This window comes from Bombus fervidus, chromosome 17 (genome assembly GCF_041682495.2).
Source record: "Bombus fervidus isolate BK054 chromosome 17, iyBomFerv1, whole genome shotgun sequence".
Taxonomy (NCBI): domain Eukaryota; kingdom Metazoa; phylum Arthropoda; class Insecta; order Hymenoptera; family Apidae; genus Bombus; species Bombus fervidus.
Genome location: NC_091533.1, coordinates 6,787,183 through 6,806,415, shown reverse-complemented (window position 1 = coordinate 6,806,415; position 19,233 = coordinate 6,787,183). Strand labels below are relative to the sequence as shown.

The 19,233-nt window shown below is 36.8% G+C and overlaps 1 protein-coding gene across 1 annotated transcript; it reads left to right on the top strand.

Annotated features, from left to right (window-relative positions):
• The first annotated feature begins 434 nt into the window (after positions 1 to 434).
• Positions 435 to 13,429, top strand: LOC139996287 (venom dipeptidyl peptidase 4). The gene is made up of 13 exons (XM_072020567.1): positions 435 to 689; positions 3,805 to 3,868; positions 4,789 to 5,030; positions 7,110 to 7,184; positions 7,313 to 7,365; positions 7,700 to 7,896; positions 8,097 to 8,266; positions 8,879 to 8,979; positions 9,238 to 9,701; positions 9,838 to 10,120; positions 10,705 to 10,899; positions 11,370 to 11,530; positions 12,032 to 13,429. The coding sequence occupies exons 1-13, from the start codon at positions 666 to 668 to the stop codon at positions 12,346 to 12,348; spliced, it is 2,346 nt and encodes a 781-aa protein (XP_071876668.1). The 5' UTR covers positions 435 to 665; the 3' UTR covers positions 12,349 to 13,429.
• Positions 13,430 to 19,233: the final 5,804 nt, after the last annotated feature.

The following is a 19,233-nucleotide window of genomic DNA, read 5'->3' as shown; positions in this document are numbered from 1 at the left end:
TATTATTTTATGTACCTTGGTCGAGTTCAAATACTATGAGTATAAATCTGTCAAAGTTTCCACATACAGGCAAAGTTTGGACAGCAGAGCAACGTATACGTTATTTTCCTTGGAAAAATATATTTTCGTTATCTTTCCAGCTTTAGCAAATCCATTTACCGAAGACGTTAAAACCCAAGTCATAATACAACGCTATATGCATAACTGTATACAAATCTTTCCATGCATCTACCTCTTCGCTAATTCAACATCATTATACAAAATCTTCCATATGCAAGGTGACCAATTATTTCTTAATCCATCATCATATCTTCCTTACTCATCGATCTCCATATACGAACTCGATCGAATATTCATAGTTCGTGGTATACAGATAAAGAGAAGATTTCCTTATCGACCGATCGTAGCGATAACCGGAGAATTAAAAATAACTAAAAACTAGAAAATAGGAAAAAGACTGAGGCCAAGACCGAGTACTATGAGGGAATGCCCCGTGTTGATCGTCGGAGGTGGGAGTGATCGCGGCCTCCGGCACATCGGAAAACTACGTGATGGATCAGTCTGTGTTCGACGCACCCGTGACATTCATCGAGCCGTGTCGATCTCTCGATCGTCACTAGAAGGAATCACACGATAGGGAAATCAACATCGTCGGACCCTGCTACATGTTCGCTATGTCGTGGAACCGGGTAGGTTATCGGAGATCAAGCTTTTTCTTCTATCTCTTCCGCTATTCAAGTGATTATATAGTTTGTAGAAGTAATTAAGATCGACCTGTTGTTCTTATCGTCTAATCCATTGAAGTGGAGGTCACTGTCACTTGTCAATGAAATTCGCTGATTTTTTTCTTTTCTCCTTTTTTTATTTATTTTTTATTTTAATGTGTCGAGTCTCGTGACACGTTGAATTATCAGTCTCATTATGTAATTTTGCTCTTTTTATGTGATATGGATGTCATGTGAATACCGATAAATCGTTGTATAGGAATAGGTGACAGAGTATTCATTTTTATCAGTAATTGAAACAATATGTGATACGTCGATTTTTAATATATCAGCTGTTATCGAAATATCACCAGCGATTACATTTAAGCGAGTTTGTTTAGGAATTTAGAAATTACATGGATAAGAGATAAAAGTAAGGGATTATTACATGTTTAGAAAACAATTTTTTTTTGGATTAACTGTATCACCTGTATTATCAATTTTTCTCGTTTACACGGTAATCTATATTTGGATAGACTCTTCGTGTAACCGGTTTTACGACGATCGCGCGCGTGCTAATAACAAAAAAGAAAGAAACGGTCGTATTAAAAGCAAACACCCTGAAGATAATTGCCGATCCCGTAATCGACCGACATTTTCAAATTCCGTTTCCTTCCAGAGAATCGTATCGATTCAACAACTTTTCTTTCCAGTTGTTTTCGTCGCATGGATGAAGAAGTTTCGCGTGCCTCGATTTATCGTCGACGATGCGTCGCTTTTGGAAGAAATCTCGCGGAAAAAGAGGTTGGAAACGCGAAGAGGTTACAACTTAATCGTGAAAAAGAAAAAAAGACGCGTTGATAAATCAAAACAGTCATTTCTATCCCAAGATTATATTTATTGCTTGATCGGAAGATTAATGATCTTTAGAGAATTATTAACAATTTTTACACATCGTGTTTGCAATGCATTCGAAGAGCCAAGGTGAACAAATAAAAGTTAACCTGCTAGGTGTATGTTTGACGTTAATTGGTTAAATTACAGAATAACTATTTAATATTAGCCAATATTTTTAATGAATAGGTGTTCCACATTTCGTAAATAGGGATTGTAACGATAAATCGGGTAACTTTACTGAAATTTCACAGAGCTGAAACTTTCAAAGATTCTCTTCGTTAAATCAAGGCACTCTTTGCTTATGAAATAAATAAATATTATTTCGGCGACGAATGAGAAAATGCAATTTTATAATTTCAAACCAGTTTTGTTTTGTCAGTCGGTCTTCGTTAAGCGAGGAAAACTTCGAACATTTTCGTCCAGGTTTCGTACATGCAAAGAATATTTAATTTCTCGCTGTATTTCTTTTTTTTTTTTTATTGTTCTTGCTTGAACGAAAAAGAAACGCTTGCTTTTATCGCAGACTTTTGACTTTCGATAGCCATAGGTACAAGTTCTAAAATTTTCAATGTCTTTACGGTTTGAAGTTTATTTTTATTAGGCTGTATCTTAAATCGTGAGAATGTTATAACCGAGTAATTCGAGTAAGTGCTTTTAGACTCGAGTTTTTGGAAAAACAGTTCCATCCAACTTCGATACTGCGTATCAACAATATTATTTCGATACCGATAGATAACAGAGATATCAGCGATGTTATTGCTGAACAGTTAATACGTAATTTCATTTGTGTGCGGATTAAATAATATCGTATTTATATTTGAGCGAATTAAAATCGATCGATCTTAAGTTTAATTTTGAAAATATAGAAATTTGTAATTAAAAGATGATCGAATTAACGAGTTAGATAAGAAATTTAATGTTTAATTTCGCAGAAATGTTAAGAACAAAAATCAGTAGTTTCTTCTTGAAAATAACTTTGAAGTGGAGCCTTTTCTTCTTCGCTTTAAATACCAAGAATACTTGGTATACTTAGTAAGCGTTCTTAAACCTGATCCTCTTCGAACGAGAATTCCACTAACCTTATATCATTCACGAGATACTTGTGCTGACCAACGGACTTTCTCAACGTGATCTATTCTACCCTGACGTCTCCTAAAAGATTCACAACCAAACGGAAAAGTCCTATCACTCCTTTCTTGGTTCAACTTTTCTTTATCGTGCAACACCGTTCGTTGATCTTTCTTTTCTTATCTGTCATCTCATTGTTATATTTCCAGTTCGCGAATTGTCCTCCTTTCCTAATTCCAACTCAATATAGACCAGTTTCTATTATAATTCACAGGCGTGATCGATAAGGGAGATTGTCTTTACCTTTAATCCGTCGCGACAATCCCTTTGTAACTCGACGACGTATAATAAGTAATATAATTATATTATAAGAGACAAAAGATAGATACTTTAAAATATTAGTAAGAAATAAAACGTTAATAAATAGTTCAAAAGTGACGTATAACACACATAATATGTTTATAAAAGGTTTCTATAAATGTCCCGTTTGAAAACTTCAGATCAAAAATTAATTTGCGAAGCATCGATGGATGATATTTAATTGATATAAAAATAATACTTTGATGGTATTTTGTGACGCGTCTGAAAATGTATTTCTTGAATTCACACCGTTGTTCAGACTTCATCGACCCGATTCTAACTTAATTAATTCTGGAACTAATGAAATAATCATTTTAAGCGTCGAAATACGCAACTAAATCCAAATTCTCGAAATATTTACTCGCGCTACTATGAATTTCATTTCGCCATATAGCGAGATATCTTGTCTATAGATGTGACGGGCTTAAGAAAACGACGATCACAGCCATCTTGTCCGCCGGAGGGTTAACAAATCTGGTCAGGAGTCGTCCAGCAATTTCGCGACAGCAATTTCGCGGATTTTACTAAGCTCGCGAGATCGTCGACGCGAAACCTTTATGCGATGCACGTGTTGCTGTCTCCGGGGTCGAACGCCTTCAACGTGTTCTATAAATCCGTCTTTCCTTTTTCGCGTCGCCGTATCCTGACGAGGTGTCGCGGACAGAGCAGCACGGAGAGAGGAATGGAATTCCAGATGCGAGGATTCTTTTTCTTCGACCTCCTTTTTTCTCTGTCTTTTTATGGTCTCTTTCAACGGGAACGAAATCTTTTCCAGATACTGCCACAGCTGATACTGGTGCTGCATGGATTCCTGGTCGTCCTTGTTGCTGGAAAATCCAGTAAGTCTTCCGCTTCTTTGTCCTCGAGAGATAATCGCGCTTCCGTTGAGCCGCTTAGGGACCGGACGTCTCGGGATACAGCCGGGTGCCTCGAGATCGACGGGAATCGGGCTAATACTCTTCACCGATTTGCGTTATTTGCTTGGAGATAAGTTTAATCGTAGCCCTACTCCGTATACTTTCTGCCTGTTACGATTTCGACGCTAGAAATCGTTGATCTAAACGTATGACGATGGTTATCTTGTTTTTTAACGATTGTTTCATACTTTTGCCAAACGTAGGACATTTTTGAGAACGAAAAATATAATTGCGTTGAAATAATCGGTATAATGTAAAAAGAAGTATAATATACTTGGTATAATATCGAGCGGATGAAATAAGTGTCTATTGAAGTTCTGTTTTTTTGAAATCGTACTCTTAGAAATCTGAATTTGAAGAAATAAACATCGGCAATTTGTTTATGAGCGACAATGTATATAGCAGTATACCGCGAAGTAGAATGGAAAAATGCAGAAATAACGTGATTATACCGATTGATAATTCTAATTTCAATACGGAATAAATCAAGCACTATTGCTTCATCGCTTGGCAATTTTCCATGAAATTTCCCTAATGACTTGCGCCACTCAAACCATTAAAATTCTCTCGAAGAGTATGCAGATTATGGACACCTAAACCTAAACAACTTTGACATGTATGTGGATCACGGATATTCTGAGTCACAACTTTGACCCACATATGGCTCGATGAATAATAAATTCGCAATTAATCAGTCTACCTATATCAAGAAACTCGTACAGTTCCGAAATTTTAGCATTACTCGACATTTTCCCAGCCTCGTCCTTTCTTCCTCTTCCTTCACTTTCCTCCTTTTGTTCTGTTCGTAAGAAAATATTAAGAGTTCCCGTCTTTCGATATAGTTCCACAAGTGATCGACAAGGATGTGGGCAGATACGAATCCTCGGAGGGCAATGATCATCATCCTGTTAGGGTTCCCTTCAAGCTGGAAGAAACTTATGATCAAAGCTTTCGGGCGAACATCTTCAATGCTACTTGGGAAACAGACACGGAAATCCTTTATTCCGATAATTACATTGGTAACATTCGCGTATTCGACGTGACCAAGGGAACCACTTGGGTCCTTTTGGATTCTTCCGTGATGGTATGATTTATTTGATCTATTTTCACCTATACATGTATATGCTATATGGTGTATTTTTACCTATATACACACACACATATATGTATATGTATATGTAGCATATATATGCTTTGGGATCAGGAGAAATTTATCAGTTTCGTATTGGAACATAAATAGGTCCTTTGCCTTTTTGGAAATTAGAAATAGTTCACCATCAAAGGCAAGATGTTGTAATTTTCGTCTTGAACTTTTTATAAATATTTTAAATTTAAACGATTGTGATAATTGCCAGAGGATAGCGAATAATCTATATGTTGGCTATAATCAAAAATATAATGTACACGTAGGTACATATTAGGTTGTCCGAAAAGTTTCTTTCGTCTTATGAGGAAATAATAGACGCACAGCATTTTTTGTTTTATATTATTTTGTCAAATTACGTACGATCCATTTTGTTCTATCGAGGTAAACACCACGACATTTCGCAGACTTGGTTTCACGTTTGTATGAAGATGCATTGTTGTAGAAAACACGTTTGCGAAAGAAAGACACTATCCGGACAACCTAATATTAAGATGGATGTAACGAATTACGATTAATGTTACGATTGGAAAGAACGAAATCATGTCATATTAGTCGCTATTTATTAGACGAGCGAAATACTAAAAAATCAAATTGAATCAAATTTTTAGAAGATTCTTTATTGTAGTAAACGCTATTTATTTTTTGAATACCAAGAAATTAAATATCCAATAGAACAATATAAAAGAATGTAGAAAATTTGGAAGAGAATCTTGAAGATGATATCTGATATTTTCGAATTTCTACAATATTTCATTCAGTACTTTAATTATTTAAGCAATTTGGAATATCCATTGGATGTGGGCAGCGAGCTTTCGAGAAATTACGTTTCAATTTCAAGAATAAATTGCTTGAATGTCGGGCTCTCCCTTTTGCTCGATCGAGGACGCGTACAAATAACACGGTTACGTTTAATTAATCGTACGGAAATTCTCAGCGTTGACCAGCTTCTTAATCGGTGAATTACACCGTCCACTTTTGACCATGAATCAACATCGAACGTTGTTGATTTAAGAAACACGATGTCTAACATTTTCTTTTCAATTTTCCCTGGTCTCGAAGCGTTTGCGTCTCTTTTAGCGATATTCCAGGTAAACGTTTACCGATCATTCCCAACTATAATCATTCCAAATTATACATTATAAATAAGACTTTTGAAACGTTTTCCTATCAATCCTGCTACGGTTTTCGCATTTTTGCATCCCAGTCTCGTTCTCGTTTCAACAAATAAGATTTCTAACGTTTATCAGAAATTTGCAAGTGTTTAACTTTTCAAGTTTTGTCACATACAAACCTATAAACTTTCAAATTCTGAAATATTCGAATATTGAAATATAGTTCAGAGAGCATAGAACGAAATACAAAATATCATTCGTGAAATACAAAACGTGAAAATGTTTCCTCCCATTCTACCCCCTCAAGGAAGATCGAAGCATGACGTAGCATTTCGACGTTCGATGAATTAATATCACGATAATGTATCGATCGTTCCGAACAATTTAAGATTTATCGTGTCGTAACGTATCGGATAACTTGACACGAAATCAATAGTATCGATACTCCAAATCACTCAAGCATTTGTCCCACCATACTGCCCCGATACCTTGATATTGCTCGCAATTTCGAATACTTGCTATACTCCAGGGACCAATTTCCGCTTACCACTATGCTGATAAAATGGTAGACGAATCGTTACTCGATCCTTCTTGTCAAATGTATCACGACTGTTCTTCGCTAATTTTGACACCTGTTTTGATTTAAAATCTGCTCGACAGTGTGGCAGACGAATCGTCAGTTTTCATATTTCCACGTCTCGAAATCGTGAAATTTAGAAATTAAAAGATTTTTAAGTTTCTAAATTTTCGAATTTCCAAATATTCGTCAAAATTCTCAAACGCACAAATATTCAGATTTTTCAATTTTCAAACTTTCGCGAACGATTGTTCTTCGTTATCTTGACTTCTGCTTCGATTGGACGTTTGTCTGATATTTTATAAATGAATATTAACGTGCTTTCAGGCCGATTACGAGAAGCCTTCCATAAGCTTTTCCTTCGACAATTCTTTCGTTGCGATTAGTCATGACTATGCAAACGTGAGTATATAATTTTTGCATGCTACAAGTTCCGATCGATCGTATCGTAAACGTTTTACTAGTGCAACGGTTAAAATCCCATCTCTGTTCGTTGAGTATAAAAAGATATATAAGTTATCGATCTCCAGGGTTTCCGGTATTCACTGTATCAAAGGTGCGACGTATACAACACTAAAACCAGGTAAACTATCTATTTTACATTAGCGACAATTTTAACGGCACCGTGATAAATCAAATTACAAAACAATGCAACATGTCAGTAGCAATAACGATAAAGTTAATGTTCGTTCAGTTACTTTCAGTTATATATTTCGAGTTTGTCGATATTCGTGTAAAAATAAACTATTACAAATATCAATAACAATTTATCAGACTTCTAACTGTAGCATTCCTAATTGCAGATTAATAATAAAAAAAAAATTCAAGACTTTCTTGTTAAATTATTTTCAAAAAGTTAATCCTTATTAATTTATATACGTTTCCTTTTTTATATTTCTTTGCTTTCATTCACGTAGAACGTATACGAGAATTGCGAATGGCGATCGCATACCTCTGTTCAAGTGGTCGCCCACGAGGAACGCTTTGATTTATGTTCACGAGAACGATATCTATTACCAAGAGTTCTCCGAGGGGGGCAGTCATATTCGAAGAATAACGAACACGGGTGTGCTCGACACCGTTTATAACGGAGTACCTGATTGGGTTTACGAAGGTAATCGAAAAGAATGGTCGAACAGATAATGTTAATCTTCCATTTATTATCTTGCTAACATTAAAGTGTTCAATGGCAACTTTAACACGTTAATGTTAGAAAAATTCGAATTGTAAAATTCTAATTCTCCATTAGGATGAAATTATTAGTTTGATTAATCGATAGACTAATCGAAATAATTCACGCGTTAACGTTTACAGAGGAAGTATTAGCTTCTGCTTCGGCTCTCTGGTTTTCTCCCGATGGACGACAGCTTGCTTTTGCTACTTTCAATGATACGAACGTGAAGGATATCGAAATACCAAAGTATGGATCTCCAGGAAACATGAAAGATCAATACCCGAAGGAAATAAAAATCAAATATCCAAAGGTAGTTATTTTTGTTGTTAACAATTTCCGCAACGTATAGAATCGAAGATGGGAATTTAATAAGGAAAAATCAATCGGATCGGATAATCGACCTTTTGCTTTAGTCAGCCTGTTCGGATGCAAGTAACACAGTTTTACAGTCGTTAAAAGACGAGATTAGGAAGCTCAAGCTATCCTTACGGCGTCGTTGCGGGGTTTAAAAGGGGATGAAAAGGGTTATCTTGCGGTCGTCGTAGCGTTTAACCGTTAGTTTTTTCTTGTAACAGACCTATTCTCTCGTAGTTGTACTACAATGGCGAAAAACTGGTTCGATTCGATGTCGGACCACTTGTGAAAGCAATCTTTATTTTATACGCGGAGCTATTTCAATGTGAAACACGTGTATCATTGACTTGCGTTCTCTTTCGTAAAATTCTATTTATCTTCTTTAGCGTAATTTCTTGCAGAAGAGTATCACGCATATAATATTTAATTAGGAACGATAAATCTCAATTATTACAAAATTCTAATTATCCAATTTAAAAATCTAATCAAAGATTTAATATTTAAAAGCTCGTGGTTCTTTCTTTGTTAATGTCGTTTAGATATAAACGCATAATTTTTCACATTTTAGGCAGGCAGTCCAAATCCAGTCGTATCAATGAGCGTCGTTGATTTGGATAATTGGTCGTCTGAAATACTCAATCTTGAGCCGCCCACTGATATTGTTGGCACGTGAGTATCTCACAAGGATTAAGGTTTCGTTCTGACAATTGTTCGGTTACTCACACGTTCGTTTAACATTAATATATACTACACGAATTTAACTTCAGAATAGCGATCGACCAACACATTATTTTTCTGCTTGATGATCAATGGGTTACCTAATCGTGATCATGAAAACACGAATTTTCGATAAAAATCTCTAGCTTATTAATAAGATAAATAAGATGAAAATTTAGGAATTTTTCCAAACGCGTTTTTCTTTCACAGAGACTGCGTCCTCTACACGGTGAGCTGGAGGACCAATCACCAAGTTACTGTCACCTGGACGAACCGTGTGCAGAATAAAACTCAGATAGTTCTCTACGACTTAAGGGGTAACAACAGTAATATTTACTACGAGGAGGAAAACGAGGGCTGGCTTCGCATTCTACCTCTCGTCTTTCACGATGAATATGTTATCATTGTGAAGCTTCAGGATTCTGGAACGCCGGCTGGACGGTTCCAACATGCGACTAGGTTCGAGTACAAGGATGGGAAGCTGATTGGCGAAAGGGATTTGACGCCAGGAGCTAAGGAAGTTATCTCCATCCTAGCGGTGGATCACGCCAGGAAGAGACTTTATTATTTGGGCAATGAGCTCGATGAACCTTCTCATAGAAATGTGTACTCGGTGCAGTTGGATGGCAATGAAGCACCTGTTTGTTTGTCCTGTAACGTCTTTTCTCCTGAGGGCAAGTATTTGAAACTTGGCAATGGGTTTCGAATACATATACCGTTGTTCAGGAAAAGTTGTCCAATGTTGATGAATAAATGTATTATCTATATATGTTATGCGATTTATTTTGAAAAATATCGATTGCTTTGCAGGAAATCGCTGCACTTATGCCTACGCGTACTTTTCTACCGATAGCTCGAACTATGCCCTGTCTTGCTCTGGTCCGGATCCATTGTTCATCACGATTATGAACGCCAATCATAAACGTATTTATAATTGGGAGGAAAATCGATCACTGAGAGAAAAACTGGCAACCCGCACGCAGCCTATCTTTAGAGATTTCTATGTCACTGCTAATGGATACAAGAATAAAGTTAAACTTTCTCTGCCGCCTGATTTTGACGAGAAGAAATCGTACCCTTTATTAATCAACGTGTAAGTTTATATATCTATATATACATAAATATCGAAACAACGTGTCTTTGTTATTAATAATCGGAAAGAAAATTTAAAAAACATTCAATCCTGAAGGAATTAATTCAAACTGTGTGTTCCATGATATCAATTAGGAGCGTTAAAACAGCGACTTGAAAAAAGAATATAAACTATAATTCTCTTTTTTATGAACATAAAAGCGTCCCGAATACATTTCTCCCGAATCGATAATAACAAGCAAGAGATAATAATCCAAGCACACAAATGAAGGGACGTATATGCTTCCGAGAGGTTGGAATCCATTCGTAATCTATCTCGAGTCACGTTCGGAATGCGGTGGCTGTTCGATTTTCCGATTATCGTTGCACCGTTGCGAGCAAAAATTCGCGAGACCCAAGTGGTTCCTTAATCCTGAAATTCGTTTTCCACCGTTCGAGATTATTAAGTATGATTGATCTGCACGCGCGAGAGAAAGTGAGAGATTCGTGATCTCTATTTCCAATCGTAGAATAGTTCTTACGTTAGTACAACGTTTCATCAAGTTATCTTCCCCGAATTTTTTATTTTTCTTTTCACTTTTACAGTTACGCGGGTCCAAACACTGTTAGGGTCACCAATGAGGCATCGTTTGGTTTCGAATCGTACATAGTGACCAACAGGAGCGTAATTTATGGTCGCATCGATGGTCGTGGGTCAGCTTATAAGGGTAGCAAGATGTTGTTCGAAATTTATCGGCGACTTGGCACCGTGGAAATCGAGGATCAAATTGCCGTTACTAGGTAGATTCAGGTTTTACAATTTTTAGATGTCCCTTATTTATTTGAGAAAAGCAAATGTTCAAATTCTTTTGAGAATACGGCAATGAGAATCTCTCATATCTGATATGGTAGGAAGGCACGTTTGGAAAAGAAGAAACGTCTGCATATTATAACAATAACTCTCTTGGCATTAAATTTTATTTATTTAGGTAGAGATTAAAAAAATCATCAGTCTGTTTTAATATTTTACTTTAACTCTTTAATTACAAATTTTTTAATATAAGTAACTTTGTAGAATTATATCCTTTGTATGGTATTCTGGCAAAAGTTCCAAGCGCAATGATATCTTACTGTTATAAATTTAGTAATTTAGCATTTCAGGAATTTCATTTTATGTAATTTTTGGAATGAAAATTGCTAAAAGATTAATTTTGATAGGAACAGTAGAAAATTCCCAATAGTAGGAATTTCAGCATGCGTATGATTTTTAGGATACTGCAAGAGACATATTCGTGGATCGATTCAAACAGAACCGCGATATGGGGTTGGAGTTATGGCGGTTTCTCTACTGCCATGGTACTGGCTACTGACAAGGCCTCTGTGTTCAAATGCGGTATATCAGTCGCACCTGTGACCTCCTGGATTTATTACGGTAATGCCATACCTCGTGGAACATTAATAAGTATCTAACACCATCTCCATTTGGGCTCCGGGAAATAACAATAATTAATTACTAAATATTCAGTCAATTACAAAATATAGGGATACATCCATACGATTATTTTCTCTTACAACAAAGCAACTTTAATTTACTCCATCTTCATGGTTAATTTGCGAACAAATCCAAACAATTAGAAACTCCGTTTCTATAAAATTTTACAATTTTTGCAGATCTACATTTTATAGACATGATTATTCTTAAAATAGAGTATTTTCCATTTTCTCTTCGAAGGATAAGTTTCGAATGGATTTTACAAATCAGAGAATCTATTTCTATTTAAACCTTGATCTACCTTAATCTAAATTGCATAGAGAAAAAAGGACGCTATAATTTACAATATATATATTATAATGTAAATAGTTCTCTACTATAACAAATTGCTCCTAACTCACATTCTGACGTCACAAAACCAAACATCGTTTTCCATCGCAGATTCCTTGTACACGGAACGGTTCATGGGGTTGCCTACTCCCGCGGATAATCTATACGGTTACAACCACACGGACGTGGCCAGAAGGGTAGAAGGAATTCGTGGCAAAAAATACATGCTGATACACGGTACCGGTGATGACAATGTGCATTACCAACAATCTATGGCTCTGAACAAAGCTCTGGTGGATAAGGACATCATGTTCGAGCAGCAGAGCTACACGGACGAAGCACATGCTCTGTCTGGCGTCTTCCCTCACCTTTACCACACGATGGACCGATTTTGGGCAAATTGTCTGGGATACTCGCATACTCACTGACCCAAATCCAAAATACTAAATCACACGTACAGAGTATAGCTAGTTCAGCTACCTGTTTGACTTTCATCAACGATACATCGTGGTCTGTTGTTGTTTTAATGGCATGGATCGAATTTTGTGAATATTCTTTGAGCGATTTACGAGTTTTGTCGTTCGTTAACACACTCGCTGTTACTGGCGTATATACCACGTCCATGTGATTATTTACGTAATACTATTTATACAACTTTTACTTCTTGATAAAATGGCTTCGAAAGTTGAAAGGAGCAGTGCAGAGAGCGTTGGAATAGTTGTTATCCCTTAAAGTAAAGAAAGTTAAATGAAAAGGATGTGCAGTTCCACAGATGGCAGCGAATGTGTTAAGTTACAGTGATCTCGTGAATTGTTTCCTGGGGAATGATCGACGAAGATCCAGATCTTCTGAAAATTTGTTCAAAGGGTAACAGACAAGTGCCATTCTTCGATGTAATTTGAAAGCAAATAAGGCAAAGTTGTGGGTGGAGAAAATGAAAATTTTTGTTATCTACGAAGACTATACAAGTGTCAGGATTATTCTTTAATACAATCCCAAAGGAAAAGAAGAAACTCTGACAAGAAAATGAGAATTTTCAACGCGTTCGAAGAGTGCCATACTAATGTCAGGATTATTCTTTAATATAATTCGAAAGGGAAATTTGGTTAAAGAAGAGAGGCGTGGATGAAAAGAGGTGTTGGGATCGGTTTCAGAGATTCGTAGACGTGTTCACACGCGTGTTCTCCCTTGGCACAGACGCGATGCAAATACTTCAAAGGCAACGACGTCGTGGGTGAATCGATACTTAAGGATGCTCGATACGTTTCCGTGATAGTCAAGTAAGTGGAAAATGGATCGCGAGGAAGATGGAACGAGTGAATTTCTCGTTTTGATCTTTTTTTCTTTTGTTTCTTATCGTAAGATCTTATTCGTACACCGAAATTCAACTGTGGCTTCGAAGAGAGCAGCTGCGTTCGATTTATCATTGGATAATCATCCTGTGAGAGAAAGCTGTATAAACTTGTTAAAACGATTGTTAATAAACCACCGATATTTTCTTCGAAACAATATTTTTGTTTTAATCGACAATTAATTGGAACAGCTTAGCAGTCTAATTACTATCATTATACGTTATATTTGCGTATTTAATGTTTTTATTTTTCAGTTGAACGAATATGCAACAGTACATAAACGACTTGTTCCACGGATAATAATCCATTTACGTTTCACATATCGAGAAGAGAAGTTATTAATGTCAACGTGAAAGCGAAGTTTGAAAAATTCCAATTGACACTTAAAAAGCAGATATCAACGACCACTGATTTTCACTTCCTATACTTTCAACGCGTGTTTTTTTGGATAAATCGAATTAATAAGCTCGAAAACGTAGAAAGGACACTTTCTGTTCGGTACTGGACAAAAGATAATCAGAAATTTAATTTAATAATATCTTAATCTATCTGCTTCTTTTTTCACACCCATGAGATCGTAGATTCTTTCAATTATCATATACTATTAAAATATCAACGTTCAAAAGAAATTCTAAAAAAAAAGGAATGTAGCATGAAATATAGGGAGAACCGTTTAATATCGAATAGAAATTCTAACAGATAAAACCTCCTGTATCGTAAGCGTATTCGTGATTACAGCGAATGATTTCATCGACGATGTATCGTTGATTTTTATCCATGACGGAAACAGTAACCGGAAAATATCAGATTAAATCTAGCCGGTCGTGATTACTCCAGGGACGAGTTAAGCTCGCATGAGAAATCAGAAAGAATCATAAATGTCGACAGTGCAGTCACAAAAGAGTGCGCAACATCAAACGTGTTGGCCGTATATCAAACGAGGGAGAGTAACAAAAATAGAGAGATAAATGATCCTTCTCTACTTTGCTTAGCGGATCGATCGCATTTCATAGCACGTCACTCGTCGAATTAATCGACGATTTGCACGAGCAGCTCCGTGGGATTCGTTGTTTGTACGTACAACCTTCGCTGGATTCATATAGATTTTAAATACTTAAAAAAGGAGATTTTAAATATTTAAAAAATATTAATTTACTATTTTATTCATATAGATTAATTTTATTATTACATAGACATTTCATTACTACATACGACGGTTAAAATATTCAATCTGGTAAATCATAATTTGATTAGTATAATTTTCAATATAAATAAACGTATAAGAAGTCGGTCATTTGCAACGACTTAATGCGTCCATTGATTTTTATTCCTGTTTCCTCCTCTGTTTTCTTTTCATTTTTAACCATTAACATTCTCTTTCTTCCTTTTTTCCCTTAAAACTCGCGCCTTTTCATTCTTCCATAATCCATGGTGTCCTCTGTTCCTCGTTTCTTTAATGGCTTGTTTCGTTCCTTTTAGATTCCTACTATTTCATATACCATGACTCCTTTGTCGCTTTTTTGCTTCTGTATTTTCTTTTTCCGCTAGTTTATTCATTCGTATTCCGTATAAATTCTTTTACCCATCGAGTGTACATTCTCTTTGATTTTTATTTTTATACACATGTATAGCGGAGCATGAGAAAAAATGTGGAATATTCTATTTATCTGCTTAAGACGCAAGAACGATAAAACATAAATATTCAAAGAAGAACTAAACTGCTTCTACGATTAACAACGATTTTTTAATTCACTACTATTCTGTTATTTTCATCTCACGAGTTTTCGAACCTTTTTAAGTGCTTTTTCCTTTTTACCTGAAGTTGTTCGTTCTAATTCGACCATTTCGTAACTTTCTTCCTCCTTCTTTCATCAATCCACTTTTTCTTCGAATTCTCTTATTCTTGCCAGTGATTCTCTATTTCTCTTCTTTATAACCGAACTTTCCCATTCCCTAATTTCCTTCGTTTTACTCGACGTTTCCCGTATTCTTCCTCTCTTCGTTCGAACTTGGCCCTTTAGCCTTTCATTCTCAATTTCTTCCATCCCCCTCAGCATCCACACAGCTTCCTCTCTCAGCTGGACCGTGAAACAGATTCAGAAGGACGGAAACGAAGTTTGTCATCCTTCCGCGCGGTCGATGCCTACAGCCGATGCCAACTCGATCGGCCGGTTCCGGTCAAAGAGACTTTTGTGTAATTTAATCAGCCGGCCCAGTATCCTCCGCAGCGTCGCGACGTTGGAAACGCTGCTCGTTGAACATCCACCCCCATCATCGAACCTGCTGACCTGGAATCGTGCGATTCTCCAGCCAACGGGAAGAAAAATTCGACGAACGAGGAATGCGTGGTGCACTTTGCTCTACCTCAAATTCCTACACGTTTCTCGTTTTCTACATGGTCTCGTTGAATATAAAAGTGGCAATGGATATGATATCTCATTCCACAGCGACATGAGATGGGTCCGAGTTTTGAGGACATGTTATTACTCGAGTTTTTGGAACATGTTATTTTAGACATTATGGTATAATGAAATACGTCGATAAACTTTAGCATTTACGCTGCCAATACTTTAGCACGAATATTCTCTAATTGTCAACTCAGTATACAATATACAATAAACAACTTGACAATAAAAAGTTTTTACCACTATACTTTTCGAATATTCTATTTGTTGAGGTTATTAGATGTGTGAACAAAGAAACGTGTGGATAGATTGTAAGGTAGAAAATATAATTTAATATAGAAGTGTAAATACAAGTAGGAATATATATGTAAGCTGGTCCAGATCCGCACGCTAGCAGTGTTACCCTATGACTGAAGGAACGCCGAAAAAAACGTCGCACGTGTGCCGCTTATCGTCTGTCGTCGACGCATTCTTTTGTCTATGCGCTATAGACGACATCGGCGCCTTGTGAAAGCCGAAGACCAGATGTAGAGTTTTCTCAGAAGTATCGATCACTTCAACACTATTTTAAATTATTCCACGCAAGTTTGATCGAAGAATTTAAACTGTTCTGCACAAGTTTAGGATAAGTCTATGATTGTGAATTATTCCACGCAAGTTTGATCTAAGATATGGAAAATAAAATTAGGTTTGCAAATTAAACGAGTCTGTCCAGTATTTACAAACGAATGGCTTCGGAATTGGTGTTTGTTTCCAGCTTAAGATGTCTTTATCGCATAGTAACATCGTCCACCCACGCGATGGTATCCATTTCCTTAGGGTGAACTGGGCTAAGGCCTCGGCTTATCGCCGCGTATGCACATCCTGACGGCTTAAGCGCTGCTTTAATAACCAAGGAACATCGCGAAGGACGAGTTGGCACGCGAACCTAACCATTTTCCGTTTGATTTACAACGAGAAATTGTTCCTCCGGCGAATTGAGGCCGCCTGAAAAATTGTTTGTCGACCGTCCAATGGCTATGGTCGATTTGGAACGTGCACTAATGTTTCCAGCGATTCAGAGACACTTGGACATTTGTACAGATGTCAAGGCAGGCGTTAATAGGAAATAAATTGTCTCTCGATGATCGTAAATCTGTCTACCTCAACATTTAACAGCACATAGATTATTCCGACATTTTGTAAATATCAGAATTCGAGTCAGCTCTAAACCGATGGCTCGTTGTTTGATCTTCCTGCATGCGTTCTTTTCATCGTTTTAATCTTGTGCCTCATGATTTTATAGTTTGATAACTGCCTGCTTTATTTTATCAAAGAATCTAACACGATCTTACCTTCTCCGACGATTCGCAAAAATTTATCAAAGAACAATAACCGATTAATTTTTATATTTACGCATCTTGTGTGGTAAGTATCCTGCCAGCAAATTGTCAATTCAAATATTTCTTTTTCATTTTATTAAGGAACTGTGGTGGACGGAGTGACGTGTTGTTGGTTAAATTAATAACGAGACGAGTTAATTCAATCAACTATACTTACAGATATTTTAAAATGTAGAATACAAAGTGAATCGCAAGCCTTGCTCGCTTGATGATATTCGTTATGAGATTGCGCGATACTGTGGTACTGATACTAATTGTTATAGTGATTCGCTAGACTGACTGACTGACTGACTGACTGATTTCTATTTATACTGTTCGAGTGGAGTACCGAGAGGTTTGAACTTGTCGCCGGTTGTAAGTTGCACGTAGCAGCGTAATTGTTTTGTGCTGTGTTTATTATATTATGTGCGTCTACAATGTTGATCCTCTGTAGCAAAACAACTACGTGAGTTGTCTTCAAATCGAAACGTCCTAAGACGCATATACCGCTACAGAACCCAACAGAATTTTACTTTCCTTGATGATTCGCAAACATCTATCAAAGAACAAAAATCAACCAATATTTATATCCGCATCGACAATATTACTTATGAACTTCCTAATTTAAAGATTCATTCCACACATATCTGTCCCATCTTATCAAAGCTCGACATCACGAAGGAGCATCAAAGATCGCGGTTACGCGGATACACAAATTCGTTTACGAGCATGCTACTTTCTCAGCCATCGTGCCACGCATTAAACAATCCCGGCGCATGCAAATCTACACGATCGAGGTAAAAGTCATCGATTTGTCATTGGTTTGACAGCTAAGAGGCAGATAAATGCACAAAGAGAGAGAGAGAGAGAGAGAGAGAAAGGTGAAAAGGAAGGATGCTGAAGAGATAGTATCCGGTGGGGGTGTCTTTCTCTCCGCCTCATCTCGCGGAACACGAAGATCGGTGTTCGCGTCACCGATAGCGTTTACGCCGCGATGAAAAGCGTCGCTGACACAGAGAACCATTGTTACAGGCCTCGGTAGAGGGTTGACAATAGATTGCACCCCGTCTACCTCTACGTTACTACCCGGCTACCAGCAGGAACACTTTCAACGCGGGAAATAGACTCAGTTCCTTTTGTCTAGCTTTTCCAGCCTCCGTTAACTCGCGCCTTTATATTCTTGCTCCCTTGTTCGCATCCCTTTCTTTCGCTTTCTTCCATTCTATATCTTTTCATTTTGCTTGTTTTTTAAAATCCTGACCAACGTGCATCGCGTTTACGATCGCGTCTTAACGTGGCTTTCGTGCAGTTCTTAGATTGGGTTGTTCATGAAATTGTGGGTATTTAGGGAGTTTTCTGTCATTTCTGTTACTGACACAGGACTTACAGATTACAACTTTATGCATTTTAGTAGTTCTAGGGTAGATTTATAGCTAGAACGAAGCTTCGATTCTCGAAATAATAACTGCTTCACTGGTCTTCGGTAAGCTTTGGGAATTTGAGAAGATTTTTAAAATTTGTACAATTCTTGATACAAAAATGCGTTCCTTTAATTTTTTAAATAATTTTCTATCAGTTTTAGAGCTAATGAAACGAGGTTCTGATTTTCGATTGTTTCGTATCTAAGCTCGAAATAACAATTGTCCAAATTGTTGACTGATACTAGTGGAACTTTAGGAACATAAAAAGTTTTCCTTAATTTTTGTTACCAATAAACGACACATGATACAAAGTTTCGTTCTCTCCGTAATAAGCAGTTAGATGGTGATACGAAGCTTTGAGCCTTGGTTGCTTCGTACCCATATATTGTCAAGATAATGATTGTCTAGATTCTTGACTAGTAATATAGAACAATATGTAGAAAGGGTATTCTAAGATACGCGGTTTGTAAGCGTAGTTTCGAGTTCAAATAGCTTTTTGAGTGTTTCAACAGATTCGCGGACGATTCTTGGCTATTCACGTGGGACCAGATACTGTTGGAGCTTCCCTACACGATAGAAGAAGAGGCATCGGAGAAGTTCTCTGAATGTCTTTGGAAGCTTTCAACTGCTTTTAAATATTCATCCGAGTCTACTAATGTTCGTCGATCCCTATCAAGCAGTACAGAACAGGTTAGTCAAACGATTGAATGTTTCATGAACATTATGCTGTTGTCTATAACGCTTCAATTATGAATTCGTAACTTCTTAAAATTC